Source organism: Abramis brama (assembly GCF_963993115.1).
Source record: "Abramis brama genome assembly, chromosome: 21".
Classification (NCBI taxonomy): Eukaryota; Metazoa; Chordata; class Actinopteri; order Cypriniformes; family Leuciscidae; genus Abramis; species Abramis brama.
This window is the reverse complement of record NC_139983.1, coordinates 6,871,183-6,891,533: the sequence shown is the minus strand read 5'-3', so window position 1 is coordinate 6,891,533 and position 20,351 is coordinate 6,871,183. Positions and strand designations below refer to the sequence as shown.

At 36.3% G+C, this 20,351-nt stretch overlaps 1 protein-coding gene across 5 annotated transcripts in view; it reads right to left on the bottom strand.

Moving 5' to 3' along the window:
• Positions 1 to 20,351, bottom strand: part of LOC311071615 (connector enhancer of kinase suppressor of ras 3-like) — a 78,238-nt gene that overhangs the window by 15,294 nt on the left and 42,593 nt on the right. For 4 of the 5 annotated variants that reach the window (XM_084096039.1, XM_084096036.1, XM_084096040.1 and 1 more), the window contains exons 11-15: positions 19,332 to 19,513; positions 18,922 to 19,008; positions 16,524 to 16,777; positions 13,538 to 13,575; positions 11,188 to 11,233 (exon numbers count right to left, since the gene is read on the bottom strand). In XM_084096039.1, coding sequence (XP_083952165.1) covers positions 11,188 to 11,233; positions 13,538 to 13,575; positions 16,524 to 16,777; positions 18,922 to 19,008; positions 19,332 to 19,513 — 607 coding nt within the window. The remainder of the gene's footprint in view (positions 1 to 11,187; positions 11,234 to 13,537; positions 13,576 to 16,523; positions 16,778 to 18,921; positions 19,009 to 19,331; positions 19,514 to 20,351) is intronic. The other variant, XM_084096037.1, reaches the window with a different exon arrangement.

Below are 20,351 nucleotides of genomic sequence, written 5' to 3'. Positions count from 1 at the left end.
TTCCCATGCTATTCTTCTGGCAGGATCATTTTATTTGCAAAATATCTCAGGATTCACTGATGTGTCAAGATCGCAGAGAGTCACCATTATGTTTGCCACAGGACAGCAAATGCAATTGAATTTTCTGTCATCTTTGCAGGACTGCGATATTAAGAATGCACAACGTAACATCTTTAGCAACAGTGTGAAAGTGAATAGCACATAACAGGCACAATAGCAGTATAAACATACATATTAAATATGCACCACATGACTCATCATGCGTCATTGTTTTAAAAATAGCTTGGTTTTTTTCCGCAGGAAAAAAACGTCATCTTAAGTGTGGATGGAAGGCCAAAATGGAGAGAAAAATATGTTTTTCTTCGAACCCTTCAGGGATCGATTGTTCCTGTCTGCTTTGCTGCTGGTTTGTATCTGTAAGCTCTATATAGTGTTCTGCTTTCAATCTCTATTTATTATCAATCCTTGTTGTTTATATTGCTAAATATAACTTACTCATCAACATATATTAGATATGGTCTAATACTGCCTATCACATTAATCTGACATCACTAGCTTTTATCTAAATCGTTATTGCTAGCACAACACACTAGTATCTTGCTAGCCTGTTAACCTGCCATCCGTGCTTGCCGTCTTTTTCGCTCTTGCACGCTCGCCCCTTTTAAAAGTCTATCAAACTACTGTGGTAAGTCACTTGCACTCCGTGTCACATGTATAGTATAGCCTTCTCTGTCAGCGTTGAGGGCTTTACATGTGATAAATGCATGGAGATAGTCAGGCTGACGGAGAAGATTTCAGAACTAGAGACACGCATCGAAACTTTAATCGAGGATAGTAGGAATGCAAGGGCTTTAGATACTGCTTTGGATCCGACTAGCTTAGTGAACTGTACATTGTTCGGTTCCGGATGTAGAGCCCATGCAGCAGGCAACTGGGTGACCTTGAGATGCTGTAGTCGCGGAACAAAACACTGCTCTTCCGTTCTGATTACGACATTAAATAGGCTCTCCCTGGTTAAAAGTGCTGGCTAATGCTAATCGTAAATTCTCTAAGATTATTATTCAAGTCGGCACTAATGATGTTCGACTTTGCCACTAGGAGATCACTAAAATTAACGTTAAAGAGGTGTGTGAACTCACAAGTACGATGTCAGATACTGTAATTTGCTCTGGACCCCTTCCTGTATGCCGGAGTGATGAGATACTTAGTAGACTGTCCTCACTCAATGGCTGGCTGTCTAAGTGGTGTCTGCAAAATAATATAGGGTTCATAGACAATTGGAAAGGTTTTTGGGGCAGACCTGACCTGTTGAAAAGAGATAGTATTCTTCCCTCCTGGGATAGTTTTTCTCTTCTCTCTAGTCATTTGGCACATAGTCTTAGAGCTCAAACATGATGATTTGGGGCTCAGGTCAGGAAGCAGACAGACTGGCTAAACCGACCGTCTGCTAGCTGTCTCACGTCACTGAGGTCAGATAAATCCCATCACATAGAGCCTCTTTCACCTATATATCATCATTTAGAGACTGTGTTTGTTCCCCGAATTAGGAAATACAAAAACTCCCAAACCCATTTAAGGGTAAATTTTTTATTGATGTTCAACAAATAAAAAAAAATATATAATACAGATGAACAAATGATAAAGCTTGGGTTGCTGAATATTCAATCCCTTACTTCAAAAGCACTTATTGTTAATGATATGATTACAGATTATAACCTAGATGTGCTGTGTTTGACAGAAACCAGACGATTACATTACTTTAAATGAGTCCACCCTCCAAGATTACTGTTATAAAAACGAGCCATGTCTGAAAGGAAAAGGGGGTGGTGTTGCTGTAATCTATAGTAATATCTTCAGAATTACTGAGATTCTTATTTTCTAGTTTCAAAAATAATTCTTCTGAAGTGTTGGTGCTTAATGTAACACTATCTAGTGTAAATGATAAATCGTGCTTGACATTTGTGCTGGCTACTGTATACAGGCCACCAGGGCACCATACAGACTTTATCAAAGAATTTGCAGATTTTTTATCAGAGTTAGTACTGGCTGCAGATGAAGTCCTAATTGTTGGTGATTTTAATTTACATGTAGATAACGAAAAAGACACATTGGGATTTAGAGACATTCTGAACTCTATTGGAGTTAGACAACATGTGTCAGAACCCACTCATTGTCATAATCATACTTTAGATCTAATATTATCACATGGAATGAATGTTAATGCCGTTGAAATTCTGCAGCAGAGTGATGAGATCTCAGATCATTATCTAGTCTTGTGCATATTCCATTTATCCAAGGTTGCAAAGCCGATTCCGTGTTACAAATATGTTAGAACTATCACTTCTGCCACTAAAGATTGCTTTATTAATAATATTCCTAATCAGTTTCATCTCCTCAGCATCCCAGATAGCTTAGAAGAACTCTTGAGAAACTTTTGACTTTCTCTTTTCCAGCACTTTAGACACAGTTGCTCCTTTGCGCATAAAGAAGATTAAAGAAAATAGTCCAATGCCGTGGTACAACGAGCACACTCGGGCACTTAAGAGAGCAGCCAGAAAAATGGAGCGCAACTGGAAGAAAACAAAACTAGATGTTTTTCGAATTTTGTGGAGAGAGAGCACAATTGCGTACAGAAAAGCCTTAACAACGGCTAGATCTTATTTTTCGACTCTCTTAGAAGAAAACAAACACAACCCTAGGTATTTATTTGACACAGTGGCTAAATTAACAAGTAATAAAGCTTTTTCTTCTGAAGTTTCCAAAGAGCATAGCAGTAATGACTTTATGAACTTCTTTACTTACAAGATTGATAATATTAGAGTGAAAATTATAACTATGCAACCATCTACTACAGTATTGTATCAGACAGTGCATTGTAGTGTCCCTGAGGAAAATTCCATTCATTCGTTGCAATAGGAAAGGAAGAATAGTCTAAACTCGTTAAATCATCTAAATCAACAACATGTATGTTAGACCCTATACCGACTAAGCTATTGAAAGATATGCTTCCAGAGGTCATAGATCCTTTTCTTAATATCATTAATTCATCTTTGTCACTAGGATATATACCGAAAACTTTTAAGCTTTAAGCTGGCTATTATTAAACCTCTTATTAAAAAGACGTAACTTGATCCTTAGTCAATTACAGGCCGATCTCAAATACTAGAAAAAGCAGTATCCTCACAACTATGTTCCTTTTTTTTTAGAAAGAAATGGTATCTGCCAGGGACGTCACTAGGATTGGAAGACAGGGGGGCTTAGCCCCCAGGGTATTTGTAACTTGTGTTTGCAAAATCTTTGCACTCACATCTAGAGCTACACATATTATATAGGTAGGTTATATTATTGGCAAAGAATAAAGAGTTGTGATTAGCTTGCTAAGTTAACCATTTCTTGTATTTTGCTTGTTCACTCTAGCTAGACTACAGTTTTCCATAGCAAACCAAAATATCCCCTTTCCTTTACCTCAAGAAAACGTAGCTAAAGGTAAGCAGGTAATTAAAAACAACTTACAATTTCACTCTGTATCACGACACTTACCAATCTTCCTTTTACCATAGCGTGTGTATCGTGTGTGTGGGCGGGAGGGTGCATAGCGAGTTCAACTTCAGACCAAACTAGAGTAATGACGAGACAAGATGAATCCTCCAGTTACTTGCAGCGCTCCGGTCTGCAACGCTCTGAAAGCTGCCACAGTTCACACCAATGCAATGAGACGGTGCGGTGCATCATCTTGATAGCACAACGACTCTTTGTACTTCTGTCCAACTTCCGATTTTTCTGCTATTTTTTGTAGCTGGATATATATCATTTGTTGCATCTAAATATGAATGAGGATACGGTTATTGATAAATCGAATTGTTATTGTTGTTCTTATTATCATTTAGGGGGGCTTAGGAACATTTTGGGGTAGCTTCAGCCCCCCTAAAATAGGCCTAACGACGTCCCTGGTATCTGCGAGGACTTCCAGTCAGGATTTATACCGTACCATAGTACTGAGACTGCTCTCAGTAGAGTTACAAATGATTTGCTCTTATGCTCGTGGTTGTATCTCTCTATTAGTGTTACTTGATCTAAGTGCTGCATTTGATACCATTGACCACAACATTCTTTTAAATAGACTCGAAAATGATGTTGGCATTAGTGGAATTGCATTAGCATGGTTTAAATCATACTTGTCGATCACAAGTTCAGTATGGAGTACCACAAGGCTCAGTACTAGGACCGTTGCTATTCCCTCTGTACATGCTACCCTTGGGAGATACAGCATCATTAGGAAGCATGGGATTAGTTTTCACTGTTATGCTGATGATACTCAGCTCTATATCTCTTTGTGCCCTGACGAAACTTGCCAATTCAAGAAATTAACGGAATGCATATCTGATATAAAAATTTGGATGACTAGTAATTTTCTATTACTTAATTCTGAAAAAACAGAGTTTCTAATAATTCGACCAAAAAGCTCTGCACGTACTAACCTAGAATACCGTCTAACAGTTGATGGCTGCTCTGTCAAGTCTTTGTCGTCGGTTAGGATCCTGGCTGTGCTCTTTGATACCAATCTTTCATTTGAAATTTCATTTTCTAGCATCTGTAAAACCGCATTCTTCCATCTTAAAAATATATCTAAATTATGACATATGCTTTCAATGAAAAATATGGAACAGTTAGTTCATGTGTTCATGACCTCAAGGCTAGATTATTGTAATGCTCTTATGGGTGGTTGCCCTGCATGTATAATAAACAAACTACAGCTGGTCCAAAACACAGCAGCTCGAGTTCTTACTAGAACCAGGAAGTATGACCATATTAGCCCAGTTCTGTCAACACTGCATTGGCTGCCTATTGAACATTGTATAAATTTTAAAATATTGCTGATTACTTACAAAGTACTAAATGGTTTTTCTCCCCAGTACTTGAGCGAGCTCTTAACGCATTATAGTCCTTCACGTCTATTGCAATATCAAAATTCTGGCCAGTTGATAATACCTAGAATATCAAAATCGACTGCAGGCGGTAGATCCTTATCCTATTTAGCACCTAACCTTTGGAACAGTCTTCCTAACATTGTCCGGGAAGCAGACACACTCTGTCAGTTTAAATCTAGACTAAAAACACTTTTTAACCTGGCATACACAGAAAATTATACATTCCTATTATTCAAATCAGTTGATGATTATTAATGATTATTAGGCTGCATAAATTAGATCAGCCAGAACCGGGAACACTTCCTATAACACCCAATGTACTTGTTACATCATAAGAAGAATGGCATCTATGCTAATGCTAGTCTTTCTGCTTATTCCGGGGTTTACTGTAATCAGCCGGATCTGGGCCGTATCCAGATCAGATAAAGGACCTGCGCCTAGACACGACCACAACGCATGATGTAGTCAACCGGATCCGGGCCGTATCCATACCAGATGGAGGACCTGCACCTAGACATGACCACAACTCATCCCTGAAGTGTCAGCAGAGGCTGTGTCAACTAGACTCTCCCCTGTGAAGGCCTCATCGACACGGCAGCCATCGGCACTAATCCTCAACAAACCCGTTTCCATACCGGCGTGACTCCGATCTTCAACCAGATGGAACTGGAAATATTCTGATTGTTCCAATCCAATATGACTTCTGACTTGTAATGCTGCCTGGATCATAATCATACACTGTTCGTTCGTTGGCCAGAGGAGAACTGAACTGAAATAAAACATCACTGAACTTACTTAAGCTGGACTGTTATGCTATTTTCTTCTGGAAACAAACTTGTTTGTATTATTTACCTGTTATCACTGTAAAGCTGCTTTGAAACAATCTGTATTGTAAAAAGCGCTATATAAATAAATGTGACTTGACTTGTTTTCAAATGAAAACATATTATTGTGGACATGGCCTGAGAGTCCTTTAAGTGCTTTTTCGCAAATTCCAAGTGGGCTATCATGCCTCTTCATCGAGGAGAGGCTTCCGTCTGGCCACTCTGCCATAAAACCAAGATCCGTGGACTGTTGCAGTGATGATTGTCTTTCTGCAAGCTTCTCTTACCGGTTTGCTCAGTTTAGCCAGACAGCCAGCTTTAGGAAGAATCTTTGTTGTGCCAAATTTCTGAATTTAAGAATTGTGGAGGCCACTGTGCTCTTGGGAACCTTTAATGCAGCAGAATTCTTTGTATCTTTCCCCAGATCTGTCTCGACACAATCCTGTATCTGAGCTCTGCAGGCAGTTTCGTTGACCACATGGTTTAGTTTATACTTTGATGTATTTTCAGCTGTTAGACCTTATTTCTGTCAGGATCACTATCGTCAAATACGATTGACAATTAGCATACAGTTTGGATTGGCGTTATGGTTCCATTCTGGGCGAGAACTCCCTAGCATGGATAAGAGCAGGGAGAGCAACAATAACCCCCCCTTAGGGTAAACAGAACAGAACCAACATGAATGTATGCAGATCATTAATTCAAGATTTTAAAGTACAACATAATTCAAGAATTTATTCTGATTCAAGGGGAATCAGAATGCCAAATCCTGACTGATGAGAGGAGGAGCTGGGGATGGAGGAGCTGGGGATGGTAATTAACTGCTGAGAAACATGATAACTGCTGGTAATACTGAAGGAGCTTATATATGTATACAGTGATAGGCATTGTATTCCTATAGGTAGACGTGGATCAGCTGAGAGTCAGCTGATGCGAGCTTGACTAACGTGACCTGCCAGAACTGACACTATGCTTGATATTTCCAGGTGTGTGTCTATCCAGATATTGTCTAATCAATTGGTTTGCCACAGATGAACTCCCGTCAAAGTCTAAAAACATCTAGAAAAATGATCTAGAGAAATGTAATGCACCTGAGATGAATTCTAGGTGTCACAGCAAAGTGTCCAAATACTTATGTCAATGTGATCTTTTCAGTTCTCATATTTTTTGGTGATATGTTTAATGTGATGTCTTTCTTTATAATAAAAAATGCAACTTTACAAAAATGGATTTTGCTTTGTCATTATGGTGTATAGAGTATAGATTGATGTGGGATCTGCATTGTCACAGGACTTAATTGTGATTAAAATGTTCTGAGCTGATATAGAAAAGCACATTGGCACAATGAAAATGACAATACTTAACTGATATGTAATACAAATTGTGCACATCCGTAAGGAAAGCTACATCAATGTATGGCCACTAAAAGACCTAACATCATTTAAAAAACTGACATGAAAAACTGTCACAGAATGTCACAACCTTTATAAATATTATTTCATTAATAAGCAAATGATCTCTCCTTTATCAACCTGAAAAAAAATATTCACAATAAAGAATAAAAATGAAAAAGACTAGAACCGAGGGTGGAAAAAGATGCAAGCTAAATGAAACCTATTGCTCAATTTCCTCAAACTTCACAAGTTCCTCTTTAAGGTAGAAAAGCAGACAACTTGAAAGAGCATTTTCTTCACATTCAAATATACTATTAGGTTTTAGACATGTTTCACACCTGATAATTATCCAAAAATGAAGGTTTGCTGCCATAGAACACGCATACAATTTACCTATTCAATTTGCCTAGTATATATTGTAACCATAATAAACAAGACTATAGGCTACAATAGAGGGTCTTATAAGTGCCACTATATGATTCAAGTGTCAAAATCTGCTGTCTATTTGTCTATATCTAAAAAAAGTACTTATTTAGATGTTTAGATGAGATCATTTAGAAGAGACATTTAAAGCTCTCTAGCCTGCAGTTGACAATAATACTGTTACAGTATATAATATATCAATACATTATCTGTTTTACCCGTTCACCAGACTCGACCAGGTGGAGTGTCTGACCGTCCTGTTTTTACACTCTGAAATGACATGTAACTGTCCTCCCACCACGATTAATATAAAGAGGTTGAGCACACAGCCGGATCACTTCAGAGAAAAAAAGAACTTCTGCTTGCGCAAGAAACATTTCAAAACATTCTCCACTTCTTATTCTATATACAAATAAGGGCAGTAAACACAATCACATGAAAGCTGATTATGTAATTATATAATATTAAACTGTTACTGGTGAATGGTTTTCACATGAAATAGAGGCGAACTTCAGCAACAGTCTCTGCCACCACTGATTATAATATTCATAAATGAACCAAAACATCTGCAGAAAAAAATATTAAAATGATAAATTAAGCCTTTCAGATTTATCACGAATTGTAAAAAAAAAAAAAAAACACACACAAAATAACTATGCAATTATTTGCATTGTTCACATTAGTGCACATTGGTATGACATGTGAAAATCATTCATCACCTTGACAAGACCATCACCAACAACCAAGAACACATTGCAAAAATGCAAGAACACAGACTTTGTTTACTGTGTTGATATAAGTGCAGTAATTGTTCATTGAAAAAAGCAATGCCTATCATGATCTTCATCAAAGTGTTCTCAGCCTAAGCTACACATGGTAACCACAAAACTTCAACAACAGAAACTCTTTTAAATCCCACTTAACAGACCATTCATTCATTCATCTTGCCCAAAAACACAAAAATAGACAATTTCAGCATTTACTCTCTCAAGTGCAAAGCCATTACCAAGCCAATACCATTTTACAATTTCAAACTGAATGTTCAGCAACTGTTTTGCCTTGGCAAAACTTAAGCAAACTGAACAAATAGCAAAAACATAAACAGTGACTGTTTATTTCCATTGTTTTCATTTCTACTGGCTCCAACAACAAAACCCCACATCTTTCCAACAGAGGAAATAAATAATAAGTAGATACAAATAATAAATAATAAGAGGTAAATGAACCAGTCAGTAAAGAGAAATTGGCCAAACTATAACAAATAATTATAACAATGTCATAAATATATACTAATTTATATATATATATATATATATATAGGCTATATGAGAAAGGTTGCAAAAAAAAAAAAAAAAGGTAGAAACAGTGTGGAAAGGGTTCAGTGAATCAGATATATATCCAGCAATAAAATATTTAAATAAATGTAACTTGAATATTATTTGAAACACGCATGGCTAGAAATCCTTGGTGTGTATGATTATGTATGCATGTTATGAAACAGTATAAAATTAAACCATATTAAACATTTTTTACAACTTGCCTTGAGAATATATATAGTTATATATAGTATTCATTATATAGTTAACCATTGCCAAGGGTTAGTTCACCCAAAAATGAAAATTCTGTCATTAATTACTCACCCTTATGTTATTCCAAAGATTATTCTGTCCCTCCATTGACAGCTACGTAACTACCACTTTGCTGCTTCAAAAATGCACCTGTCTCTAGTTCTGTTGATTAGCCTCCTTGTATATTTAAGCCCCGAGTTTTCCTTAGTCCCTTGTCTAGTGTTTACGTTATGTTATAGTGTGTAGTGATTAGGTATTGATAACAAAAAAATGTGTATGCTTATATGGCACAGAGTAAATGGCTATAGATTTTAATAATCATAGAATATCCAATTTAATGAAGCAAATAAAATATTTTCACATCCAACATCAATTTTGCTGAATTGAAGAGTTCAGTTACCAGAACTAACCACTAGAGGTTCACAAAGTCCGCAAACTGCAGAGGTTCAGATTCTTTTAATGTACCAGGGACACAATATTACCAATAATATTGTGTTATTGTCTGTGCTTTGAAAGATATTGGTGAAATGTGGAATGTTTACAACCAAATTTATTTCTCCCACAAAGCCCATTTTTAAGTGTTTTTGTAATTATTAACATTTATGTCTCAGCTGAAATGGTGTCCATGTGATTGAGAAACCCCTATCTCTGCTGTCTCTGACTTCATGGGATTAACTCAGAGTATAATTTCTCACAATGTTCTGTTCAGATGATTGTCACACCACTTAAATAAATATCCCCCTGAGGGAAAGCCATGTCGCTGCCCGACACAGAGGGTCCATTCTTCTCTCTCTCTCTCTCTGTACTGTTTCTCAAAGCAAGAGCTGCTTCTACAACAGTGTTTCCACTGAGTATTCAATAGGAGGCTGTCACCAGCATGACCATAAGTCATTGTAGAAAAAGCCTTGTTTACTTTATATGCCCACTTTAAGAACTTACACACACAAGAAATATACACACATTCACACTCAAAAAACATTTGATATTTTGACAACTAGAAAAACCTAGCTAGCCCTTAACTCTAGTAAGGGTGCTTTCACACTTGGTTCACACTTGATTGCTCAGTTTGAACCAGTTTGACTGCTCCCTTTCCCCCGCTGGTCTCTGTTTACATTATATTATTTGGGTTCATTCACACAGCCAGTGATTTTCTGGAATGTCTCTGCTGTATCTTAAGTTTGCATATGATCTGTGATTTCTGTCTTGAGAAATCACGCTAGTGCATTTTTTTTTTGATTCGATCATAAACTAGTGCATCGCGTACCGTTCCACTAAGCTGCCGAACAATCTCAGCTTCAGTGCCATCACTACAACATACCCCTCACGCCATTGGTCCTGCCTTTTGTTCACACAGGGCGTGCTCCGGGACTGATCTCAGCAATGTTACTAGGTCCCCATCCCGGGTTTGATAACAGGATTGATCCCGGGATGGGGACCTTGTAACATTGCTGAGATCAGTCCCGGAGCACGCCCTGTGTTTGCATTCACACAAAAGGTGTCAAAATGGATATAATAAAGAGATTATTTAGATTATTAAAATATTCTTCACACCAAGAAAAAAACTGAACTGTTCACTCACTTAAAGGTTCTTTGGGGAACCAAAATGTTCTTCTATGTCACTGCAAAATCCCCCTTTATTTTTAAGTGTGAATGTATAACAGATGAATATCTGTCAGAGTTCAGAAAAATGAAAGTTCACTTTGTAGGTTTGAGATAAAATATGGGTTGGAGAATGAAAATGAAATAATAATGGCTGTCCTACACTGTGTTTTGTGTGCACAGTTTGGATAAACATGCATTGTGCATGGATATTTGGAATACCATGACTGCATGAGTTTATATTAGCCTGAGTGAGTTTGGACATGTTTAATATAAACCCAGATACAAATATTTTGAAAGCTGTAATGTTCAGATATTCCCACATAAGAGGAAGTCAAAATAATTCACTTGTCTGCACAGATTTTCAGCTTTCTATCTGCAAACTAAACAGATTCTGGCAAACTGGTAAGGTTGCACTAAAAAGAGAAGCATGTGCAGATGTGGTTCTTACCGCTTGAGAGAACGACCAGGATCGCATGGCACTGTTGCTGTACCTGCTGGGGAGACGATGAGGGATTTAATACAGGAACAGGCATGGCAAAATAAACTCTGTGTCTGAAGAGAGCCGTCAGTTTCCTGAACCTCATATATTTTCGTATGTTTCTACACACACTGTGGTTTATGAGATTATCTTTTGTGTCTGTGTAAACAGATTTATTCAATGAACTCCAAGACCAACTCAGAGCACATTCTCATTATAAACATAAAATACATACAATTTCAGTCTTGCAGAGACAAGAGATAGAGAAGAGTCAATCATATATGTATGAACTTCATCTATATATATGGTTGTCTCTTCTCTGTTTTCTAGAGATTCATGCATTATGCAAGCCTGTTCAAACTATCTATTGCTTTACATAGGCTACACAGGTTACAATAAGTGCAACAACTGATTACATTAAAAAGCCCACACATTTATATAATTCAAAGGCATTATCTTATGTGGCAGAATAAATAATTGACTAGATATTACAAGTAGCTTTAGAAGTATTTTTATTTTTTTATTACCATATTGAGTTATTTTACCTTGGGGTCCATCACACATTCTTGCATTGTGTCTGCGTTATTTCTAATATGTGGTCTATGAAGACATGCATCTCACTGTTTCAGTATCTCACACCACGAATGCAGCGTTTTTAAGAGTTTGACTTTTAAAAATGCACCTTAAAACAACTGCATTTCCTTTTACTTAGGTGCTACTTCACATTCTCATAGCTTCAATGATATTGAAATTCACACCATTAGGAAAATCTGACCAACAATGTTTACCTCACCCCTTTTTTTAATTTTCAAATTGAACTATCCCAATATCATTCCTTTTCAAAATATGTTTTTTTTTAACCAAGCACTAGATCATTGTGCTTGCTTTGCATCCAAGAACAATTTATGACAGAGAAATATTTGTAACAATATTGTCCCATTCATTAACATTAGTTAATGTATCATCTATCATGAACTAACAATGAGCAGTGTAGTTGGTTGGTTCTCTTAAAGCTGACCACTTTGGCCAATCAATCTGTTTGTTTTATCTTATGTAACCTATTTATTTCTGTCCAAAACTAGCACAATTCAGTGCAGCATGCCATGGGAATTTTCCTAGCTCTCCACCTTCCCCAGCACCACCTGTCACATATATATGCCACATATATATATTTACAGCATTTGTTTACAGCAATTTTGTTAATGTTAATAAACACAATTGTTTGTTTGCCCATGTTGGTTCAATAACGTTCGATAATATACGTTCAATAATGTAACGTCAAAAATGTATTAATAAATGTTAAATTGAACATAACTATTAAAGCCAACTATTCTACTAATCTATTTCAACCTAAATTACCTAATAGCATATGCTTGATAAATTAACTTACTTGGCATATACATTTAATGAACAAGAAAAATATTACTATAAGTGGCATTACTACAGTCAGTATGGTCTATCTAGTGAATACCTGGATTACCTTCATGTAATCACCCAGAACCTAACCTTGAGCACTACTCTTCAGCACCATACCCACAAAAACAAACAAACCTAAATGTCAAACAAAACCGCATTAAACACCAACAGGCCTTTCCCTGTACTAATAACCAACATTTACTCCCCTTATCCAGTCCAATGCGAAGCATGCTGGGAACTAAAAATCCACTGCCCAATTTTCAAAGTTATCTAGACAATTTCTAAATAAGTTACTACAACTTATTTTCTTTAAAAAAAAAATAATAAATCACTCAGTTAACTCAGAAACTTCACAAATACACACAATATTAAGTTGCTGTCACGATCAACATTTTTATGTCAACAGAACTAATCAAAATATTGTTTGCTGCTTAAAATGTTTAATTTAAATGAATAAAATATAATTTTTACTTGCATCCATTTATCTAAGGTAAGTTCAATTATTTTATTGTAGTGTTTAACATTGTACTACTGGGTTTTATCCTGGGTTGGTACATTTGGCCTAGAGATTTTTGGCCTAGAGACAATTTTAAATTATGAAAGATATCATATACTGTCTGAGAAAATGTATAATAATCAACCTTCACATATAATGGTTACTGTTCCATATCTTGGGGTTGTCTCTTTCTTTCGGTCTATAAGGAATTGAAACCATGTCACCACACTATTGCATGCTAAAAATATACGTGATGGAGCAGCAAGGCCAAAGAGCATCTCGCATCCTGACAGGAAGAGCTGATGACTGAGCATACACTATTTGAGCTAAGATTGTTCCTGCGCTTTTGTTCTGGCTCACAGTGACTGTGAAGCTGAGATAGACAATGCTCATTTAGTTCTGACCCACCTGTTGATGAATGCGTTGTTGGAGACCCACTCAGGATCCTGTGGCAGGACATAAAGAACAGTTAATATATGCTTCAACATGGACAAGGCCACTGACCATTACTGACTTTTCTGTGCATTTAGAACTTTTCAACATTTTAAACATTCAGTTTTTGCTGAACAATGAGTTCTTGTAGAAGTGGATGTTACAGTTTTTTGCTGACTAATTATGTATATATATATATAAAGTTTAAGACAAGGTTCTAGGCAAAAAGTGTTATATTCACATGCATCACTCACAAAACATGCCTCATATTTATTTGTGCATAATATAATATAATATATAACATAACATAATATAATAATTCAAAGAGTGAATTCACATTCCATGCAAAGCTAGACGAAATTGATTGTGCATCAATGCATTTCTTCAATAAAAGGGTAATGCAGCAAATATGGGAAAATTGAAAAGGTCAGTATGAATGAATTATTAGGTGAAAATATTAGGGTAATTTGGATTGATAGATAAAGGCAGAGAACAAAACAAGTTAGACAGACTGTAAAACCTTAATATAAAAGGAAAGGAGCAGAGAAAGTGTGCATGAAGTTGTGCGTTTTGGACAAATGTCACAAAAAAATGCGTTATGTGTTTTGTCAGGAACATAATTTTGGCTGATTTCATAAATCTTTACAATACTATATTACATCATACGTCACTAATGAAAAACCTTCTGCTTGTTACGGGTAATCTGTCTTTGTTTTGGGTGGGTTTGTCACGTGTTTTAGTTCCCTTTCCTAGTTTTTAGTTTGTTTCTATGGTTTCTTGTTGATTTAATTATCATGTACACCTGTCATTCATTTCGTTGATTGGTTTGTTTGTATTTAAAGTTTCTTTCAGTTCATTGTCCTGTTCGCGTCAGGTTTATATGGTTATTCTGTTCGAGGTTTCAGTCAAGTGTGTTTTGTTTTGGGTTTTGTTATTAATAAATCTTTAAACTGCTGTGATTAGATCCGTTTCTCATATTTATTTGCAACTGACATTGACACTGCTTAGATCTTCTTTTATTATGGAGTTAAATCTGTAGTAAATGCCAAAGTATTACCTGTTACTGACGTAACAGACAAATGATGCAATTTCAAAAGAAATAAATAACTAAATAATTCAATGAAGACAATACAAAAATATCTGGAATAGCAGCTTTAATGGGCAGAAGCAACTAATGTGGTACAAAATGTAAATGTGGTTCAAAACTTGTGAATAACAATAGATTGGATAGTTAATAGTGCATGATCCAGATATGGCAAAATACTGATATAAAACTCAGCATTCAAAAAAACAATTACCGCTGAAAAAAATTGTGATTTATATTGTGTTTATAAAAGTTTTGTTTTATTTGGTTCATTCTTTCTCTATTTTTTAAGCTGTGCTATTTTTCCTCAGCAAATACAATTTAATATCAGCATTGCTAAAAAGCATAGATTTTACAGCGACAAGCTAGGACAGCTGTCATAACTGATTCACCCTGATTCACTACTGATTTCCATAGTTTGGAAAAAACTGTTTTGATTACCCATATTCTTCAAAATATCTTCTTTTGTGTTCAGCAGAAGAAAGAAATTCGTACATGTTTGGAACAACTTGAGGGTGAGTCAATGATGACAGAATTTTCATTTTTGGTTTCAAAAACTATACTTTTAATTCAAAATGTTATTATTAACCTTATTATTTTTTTTATTCTGTGGAACACAAAAGGAGATTTTTTTTAAATAATGTCTGAGCTGCTCTTTTCAATACCAAAAAAAAAAAATATATATATTGTCGTATTCCATGTGTTCTAAAGCCAAAGCTTGTGGATTTTTGGAGCTTGACAGGTATGCAGCATCCACTTTTGTGGTACAGAAAAGTTTAAACAACCTGCAAAACATTCATTTTTGTTTACCATGGAAGAAAGAAAATAATACAGATTTCTAATGACACAGGGTGAGTAAATGACATAATAATTTTAATGAAAAATAAGAAAAATGTTTTTACAAAAAACTTTTTCAACATGCAATAAGCATTTGAAAAAATAAAATAAAATACTGTCAATATAGCATACCCATGTTATGTTCCACAAAAGCAAGGCACAACACCACAAATTCAAAAAAGATCAAAAACTGATTTTTACTTTGGTTAATGTAATGGTAATAATAAAAAAAAAATCTCTCAAAATAATTTACTCACAACCCATACTCCTAACACACAAAGGAGAAAACACAATTTAACCATGATGAAACTCATAGAAACTTTGGGGGAAAAAAAGGTTGCTTAACCCTCCAATTACATCTATTGAAGGTTACACATCCAAAGCAAATAGACAAGAGAAACAACATGATGCATTTGTTTCTCTGATTAGATATTAGTTGACTAAAGTGTTTGGAAAGACATGTGGGTTTAGCAGAACTGGAAAAAATGACTGGAAAGCACTTTTTCTTTTTCTTTTCTTTTCTTTTCTTTTCTTTTCTTTTCTTTTCTTTTCTTTTCTTTTCTTTTCTTTTCTTTTCTTTTCTTTTCTTTTCTTTTCCAGATTATTTTTTACCAACCATAAACTATGTAAAAGTACCACTGTTACATAAACACTTTGAATTTCATAGATACCACTGTTGAAATAGCTGAGGTAGATATACATTTTCAAATGGCATCATATACAAATTAATACTGTGGCATACAAGTAAATTGTTCTGAAAAGACAACTGAGCAGACCAGAGATAATGTATCTCATTTCCCCCCACACGTGTTTCCAAACATACATTTCTGAGGTTAAATTCTAGTCGTTTTAGACACATTAAGGCAATCTAGTCAAGTAGCAATATAGGCAAATAAGAGGCACAAAGAAATATCCCGAGAAAAGGAGAGAGAAAGCATGAAAAAGGACATGAGAAAAGAGTCACCGCACACAGCTGGACAAAGGGAGGAGGGCAAGCTGGCGTTAGTGAGTCAATAGCTTAAGCCGTGTGATCCAACTGACCAGTAGCGAGGGCTCCGCGGGAGGCCGTTTGGGGGAGGACGTCATGGGGGTCTTTTTGACTAAGTCCTCCTGATAAGGAATGGTGGCGCTGTTGTGTAGTTCTGAACTGCCAAGGAATCGGCTGTTCCGCGAGTAGTCCATCCCGTAAGCGGGTCTTTCGGCTGTGAACTTGTATGACGAGCCCGGGCCCGAGGCCTCCTCAGCGATAGTTGGTATTCGCTCGTTGCTAAGGTATCTGTACGGAAGATCTTCACCTACAACAGAAGATTAAAAAATCCATGTCATTTACAGATGTTTTAAAACAAATTCATGTTTCAACAATCATGGTATGTAAAAATGTTTACTATTTTATCTGCAAATGTGTAATCCACTATTTGCAGTGGGGATATTTTCTCTTGCAATCTTGGTTATAGATTCCTGTGAGTAGAGTTTTGCTTTTATGAAAAGTGGTTTTCATATACACTTTGAAAATCAAAATGTGGGGTTAGTATGATTTTTTAAAGTTTTTGAAAGAAGTCTCTTACGCTCACAAAGGCTGCATTTATTTTATAAATATACAGTAAAAATGACTAAGAAACAACTATAGAAAGTTACAAAGAACAGCATTTATTAAGATTTTTTTGTAACAATATAAAAGCCTTTACTGTCACTTTTGAAATATTTAATGCATCTTGCTGATTAAAAGTGTCAATTTACGTTTTTTTATGATTTTTTTTTTAATATACATATTTCGTAGATGTTTTTCTTAAACAGCTAACAGATGTTACAGTCTATGTGTTGTATGAATGTATTAGTTGCTATGGTGTTTGATTAGCCTTCATATGTTTTACCTGTGTCTTGTTAATTATATTTTTACCTTTTGTGTATTTAAGCCTTCTTCGGTTTTCACTCCTAGTTGGTTATAGTCTTAGTACTTAAGCTATTAAGCTGTATCGATTAGCTTTTGCTCATTATTCCAGTGTTTTCTTAGTCTGGCTACCACCAGACCAAGCTCAATCTTTTAAGATTGAACATTGGTCTGGGGAGTCTGCTCTGTATTTTCTACTGCACAAGAGGTGTGATCAACGGGCATAGTTCAAATGACTCTGTACGCAATTGGATAGTCCTTCAACCAATCAGACCAATGATCCTGGTGACGTACTTTGCAGAGCGACGCGAAAACTCAAGGCAGGAAATGTGTCAACAAACGTGTTGATCAGCGGTTTGCAGAAGCAGCAATGGAATCGAGCGATTTTTGCAGGTTGTGCAAAAAAAACAAAAACATGAAAGTTAATGGTATTTACACCCACTCGAGCGATTAGTTGAGATGGTCCTCACTGCAGAACATGAAATCCAGGGGGAGGAGTTGGATCCAGATCCCTGATCCCTAAACCCACCCCTAAACCTACCAATCTCCGCCCCTTAGGTCTGGATCCAACTCCGCCCCCTGGATCTCGTGTACTGCAGTGAGGTGCTACTGGATTAGTTTGCTAAAAAGAAGCCATTGAGCATCGCCGAGAGGTTAAAAGGAATTGGCCACAGCCGTAACGGCACTGGAATTGGATTGGATTAAACTTGCCAATAGCGCGCCAGGTGGATAAGCCAGTTTGTGATTGGTTCCCGCAAATTTGTAAGGGAAGCAGCAGAGATAAATGTACAGGTTTCCAGCCTGAGCTGCAGGGCGAAATCAAATCACCGGCAGATCAGGCAGATCAGTTTTCTAGGTACATTCATGCCATGTAGTAATTACCGTAACGTAAACTGTAAAAAGCCTTCATGTACTTGTAGAACTTGTAATTACAACGTGCAAACTCGTAATTTTCTGAGAGCTACGACTTGGCCACTGTGCCACCTGACCACAACAGATTTAAGATGTGTCGGACTTGAAGCGGCGCTGTGCAGACCGATCGGTGTATCGGTACATCAAAGTACCGCAAGCACGATTTGAAAGCATACAGAGCTTTATTTACGGTAATTATAACATGGCGTGAATGTAGCAATGGCATGTGCTACAAGTTGAGCTACAGGAACATTATGCTATGTTACTTTGCACAGTTTCATCATGTCCCTTCTTGGTATCCTTGCATACTGTATATTTTATGTGAAGGTTACTGGCTTTATATAGTCACTGTACAAAGTTAAAAGACTGGATTATAATTTTGGATTTTGGGTTAGAACACGTTAAATGTATAAGTGTTATATACACTAGGATATAAGAACATTATTGTGCACCTTTTTTCTTGTTTTTTACAAACTGATGGGACAAGTCTAAATTAGTTTTTGGAGCAACAATATAATATTGATCCTTATGGTGTGTTCACACTTGTAGTTTACTTCTCGTGGTTCTTTTTTTTCAGAGGCCTGTGAAGTGGCTTAACTGGATTAGTTAATGTGGCACGTTTGTGAAGGTGTTCTGTACCTTTCCGCCCTTGAGTCCAGGGCTTCGCATACAGGTCTGCCACGCTCAAACTTGTATCCACTGGCATAGACAGAGGTCGCGGTTTACCTGTGTGTATATTCATGAAAAACAGACAATTACTCACAATTGTCACACTCAATGAAAACATACAAGAGGACCTGGCACGCCAATGGAATTCTTTAATTTAAGATACACTGCAATGATCCCATTCCCATTATCTATTAGAACAGCATCCACTCTAGTGATTTTAAGTTAAAAAACTTCTCAGTATATTATAATTCAGTGTGATGAAGTAGTGCTGTGTCTTAGTACAATAAAGCACCTTATATGGTGCTATATAAATAAAATTTGACATTTGACAATGATGAAAATCATAAAACAATGGTTTACTGTAAATCTGAAATACTGACCATGTGATGAGGATCTTCCTCTTGGACGCATCTGCACGTTGACCTCAACCGGGTGAACAGACATTTTGTCATAGTCTGCAATTGTGAAGCGCCGGTGGCTCTCCAGGTCCAGGAAGGAGTTTGGGGACTCGGAGCCTTTAGGTCTGGCACTGACGCTGCTGTATGAGCCATTCCGTACTTCCCTATAACAGCGGACAAACGTTTATTTAAATTACGTTATAATTTATAATAACGTTTAGTTAATTAAATAATGTAGTTACTCTGATTTCAGAAATACAGAGCCTGGAGAAGTCAGAAATCTACAGAAAAGTAATGCATTGGTACCAAGTGATGGAATCCGATGTTACTTTAGAGCTGTCACGATTCCTCGGTTAAATTCAAGTATACATGAATCGAGAATCGTCAAGTATAGTTGATTTAAAAAAAAAAATCCTCACTTGTGTCGATTAACCAGCAAAATACTGGAAATGGCACATTCCACAGATGAGAATCCATGAACCACATTATTAGACTGTTTTATAAGGCTGCATAATATATTTAAAAACATTTAAGAATTCTAATATAGCATTGTGCTATTGTGAAATCACAAAGGCTGTGATTCAATTAAATAAATATATGCACATTCACAGTAAATGCTGCTCCACAGTCATGAACTGCATTTGGGAAAGCATATAAATAAAAACATTTATGTGTGTGGAGAGCGTCTCAGCAACTCGGTTTAACTTCATCTCTGCATATGCTGTGAGTTTAGGTTGTTTGTAATATTCATCTGGGAAAGCAACGTGAGCCATTCCACCATATTTGTAACGTAAATCATTTATAAACCTCTGCCAACACAAGAGAATACATTAATGTTTCTAAATATGTGAACTGTTGTTAATTGCAATTTCAAAATAAAAGTTAAACCCTCTCTCTGAGTTTACATGTTTTGGTGTCCACATGTTCTTGTTCAAGAAATTACAGTGGCCGTAGCATTTCTATCGTAAAGAATATTCAAGATTAATTGGACATTTGAATTAA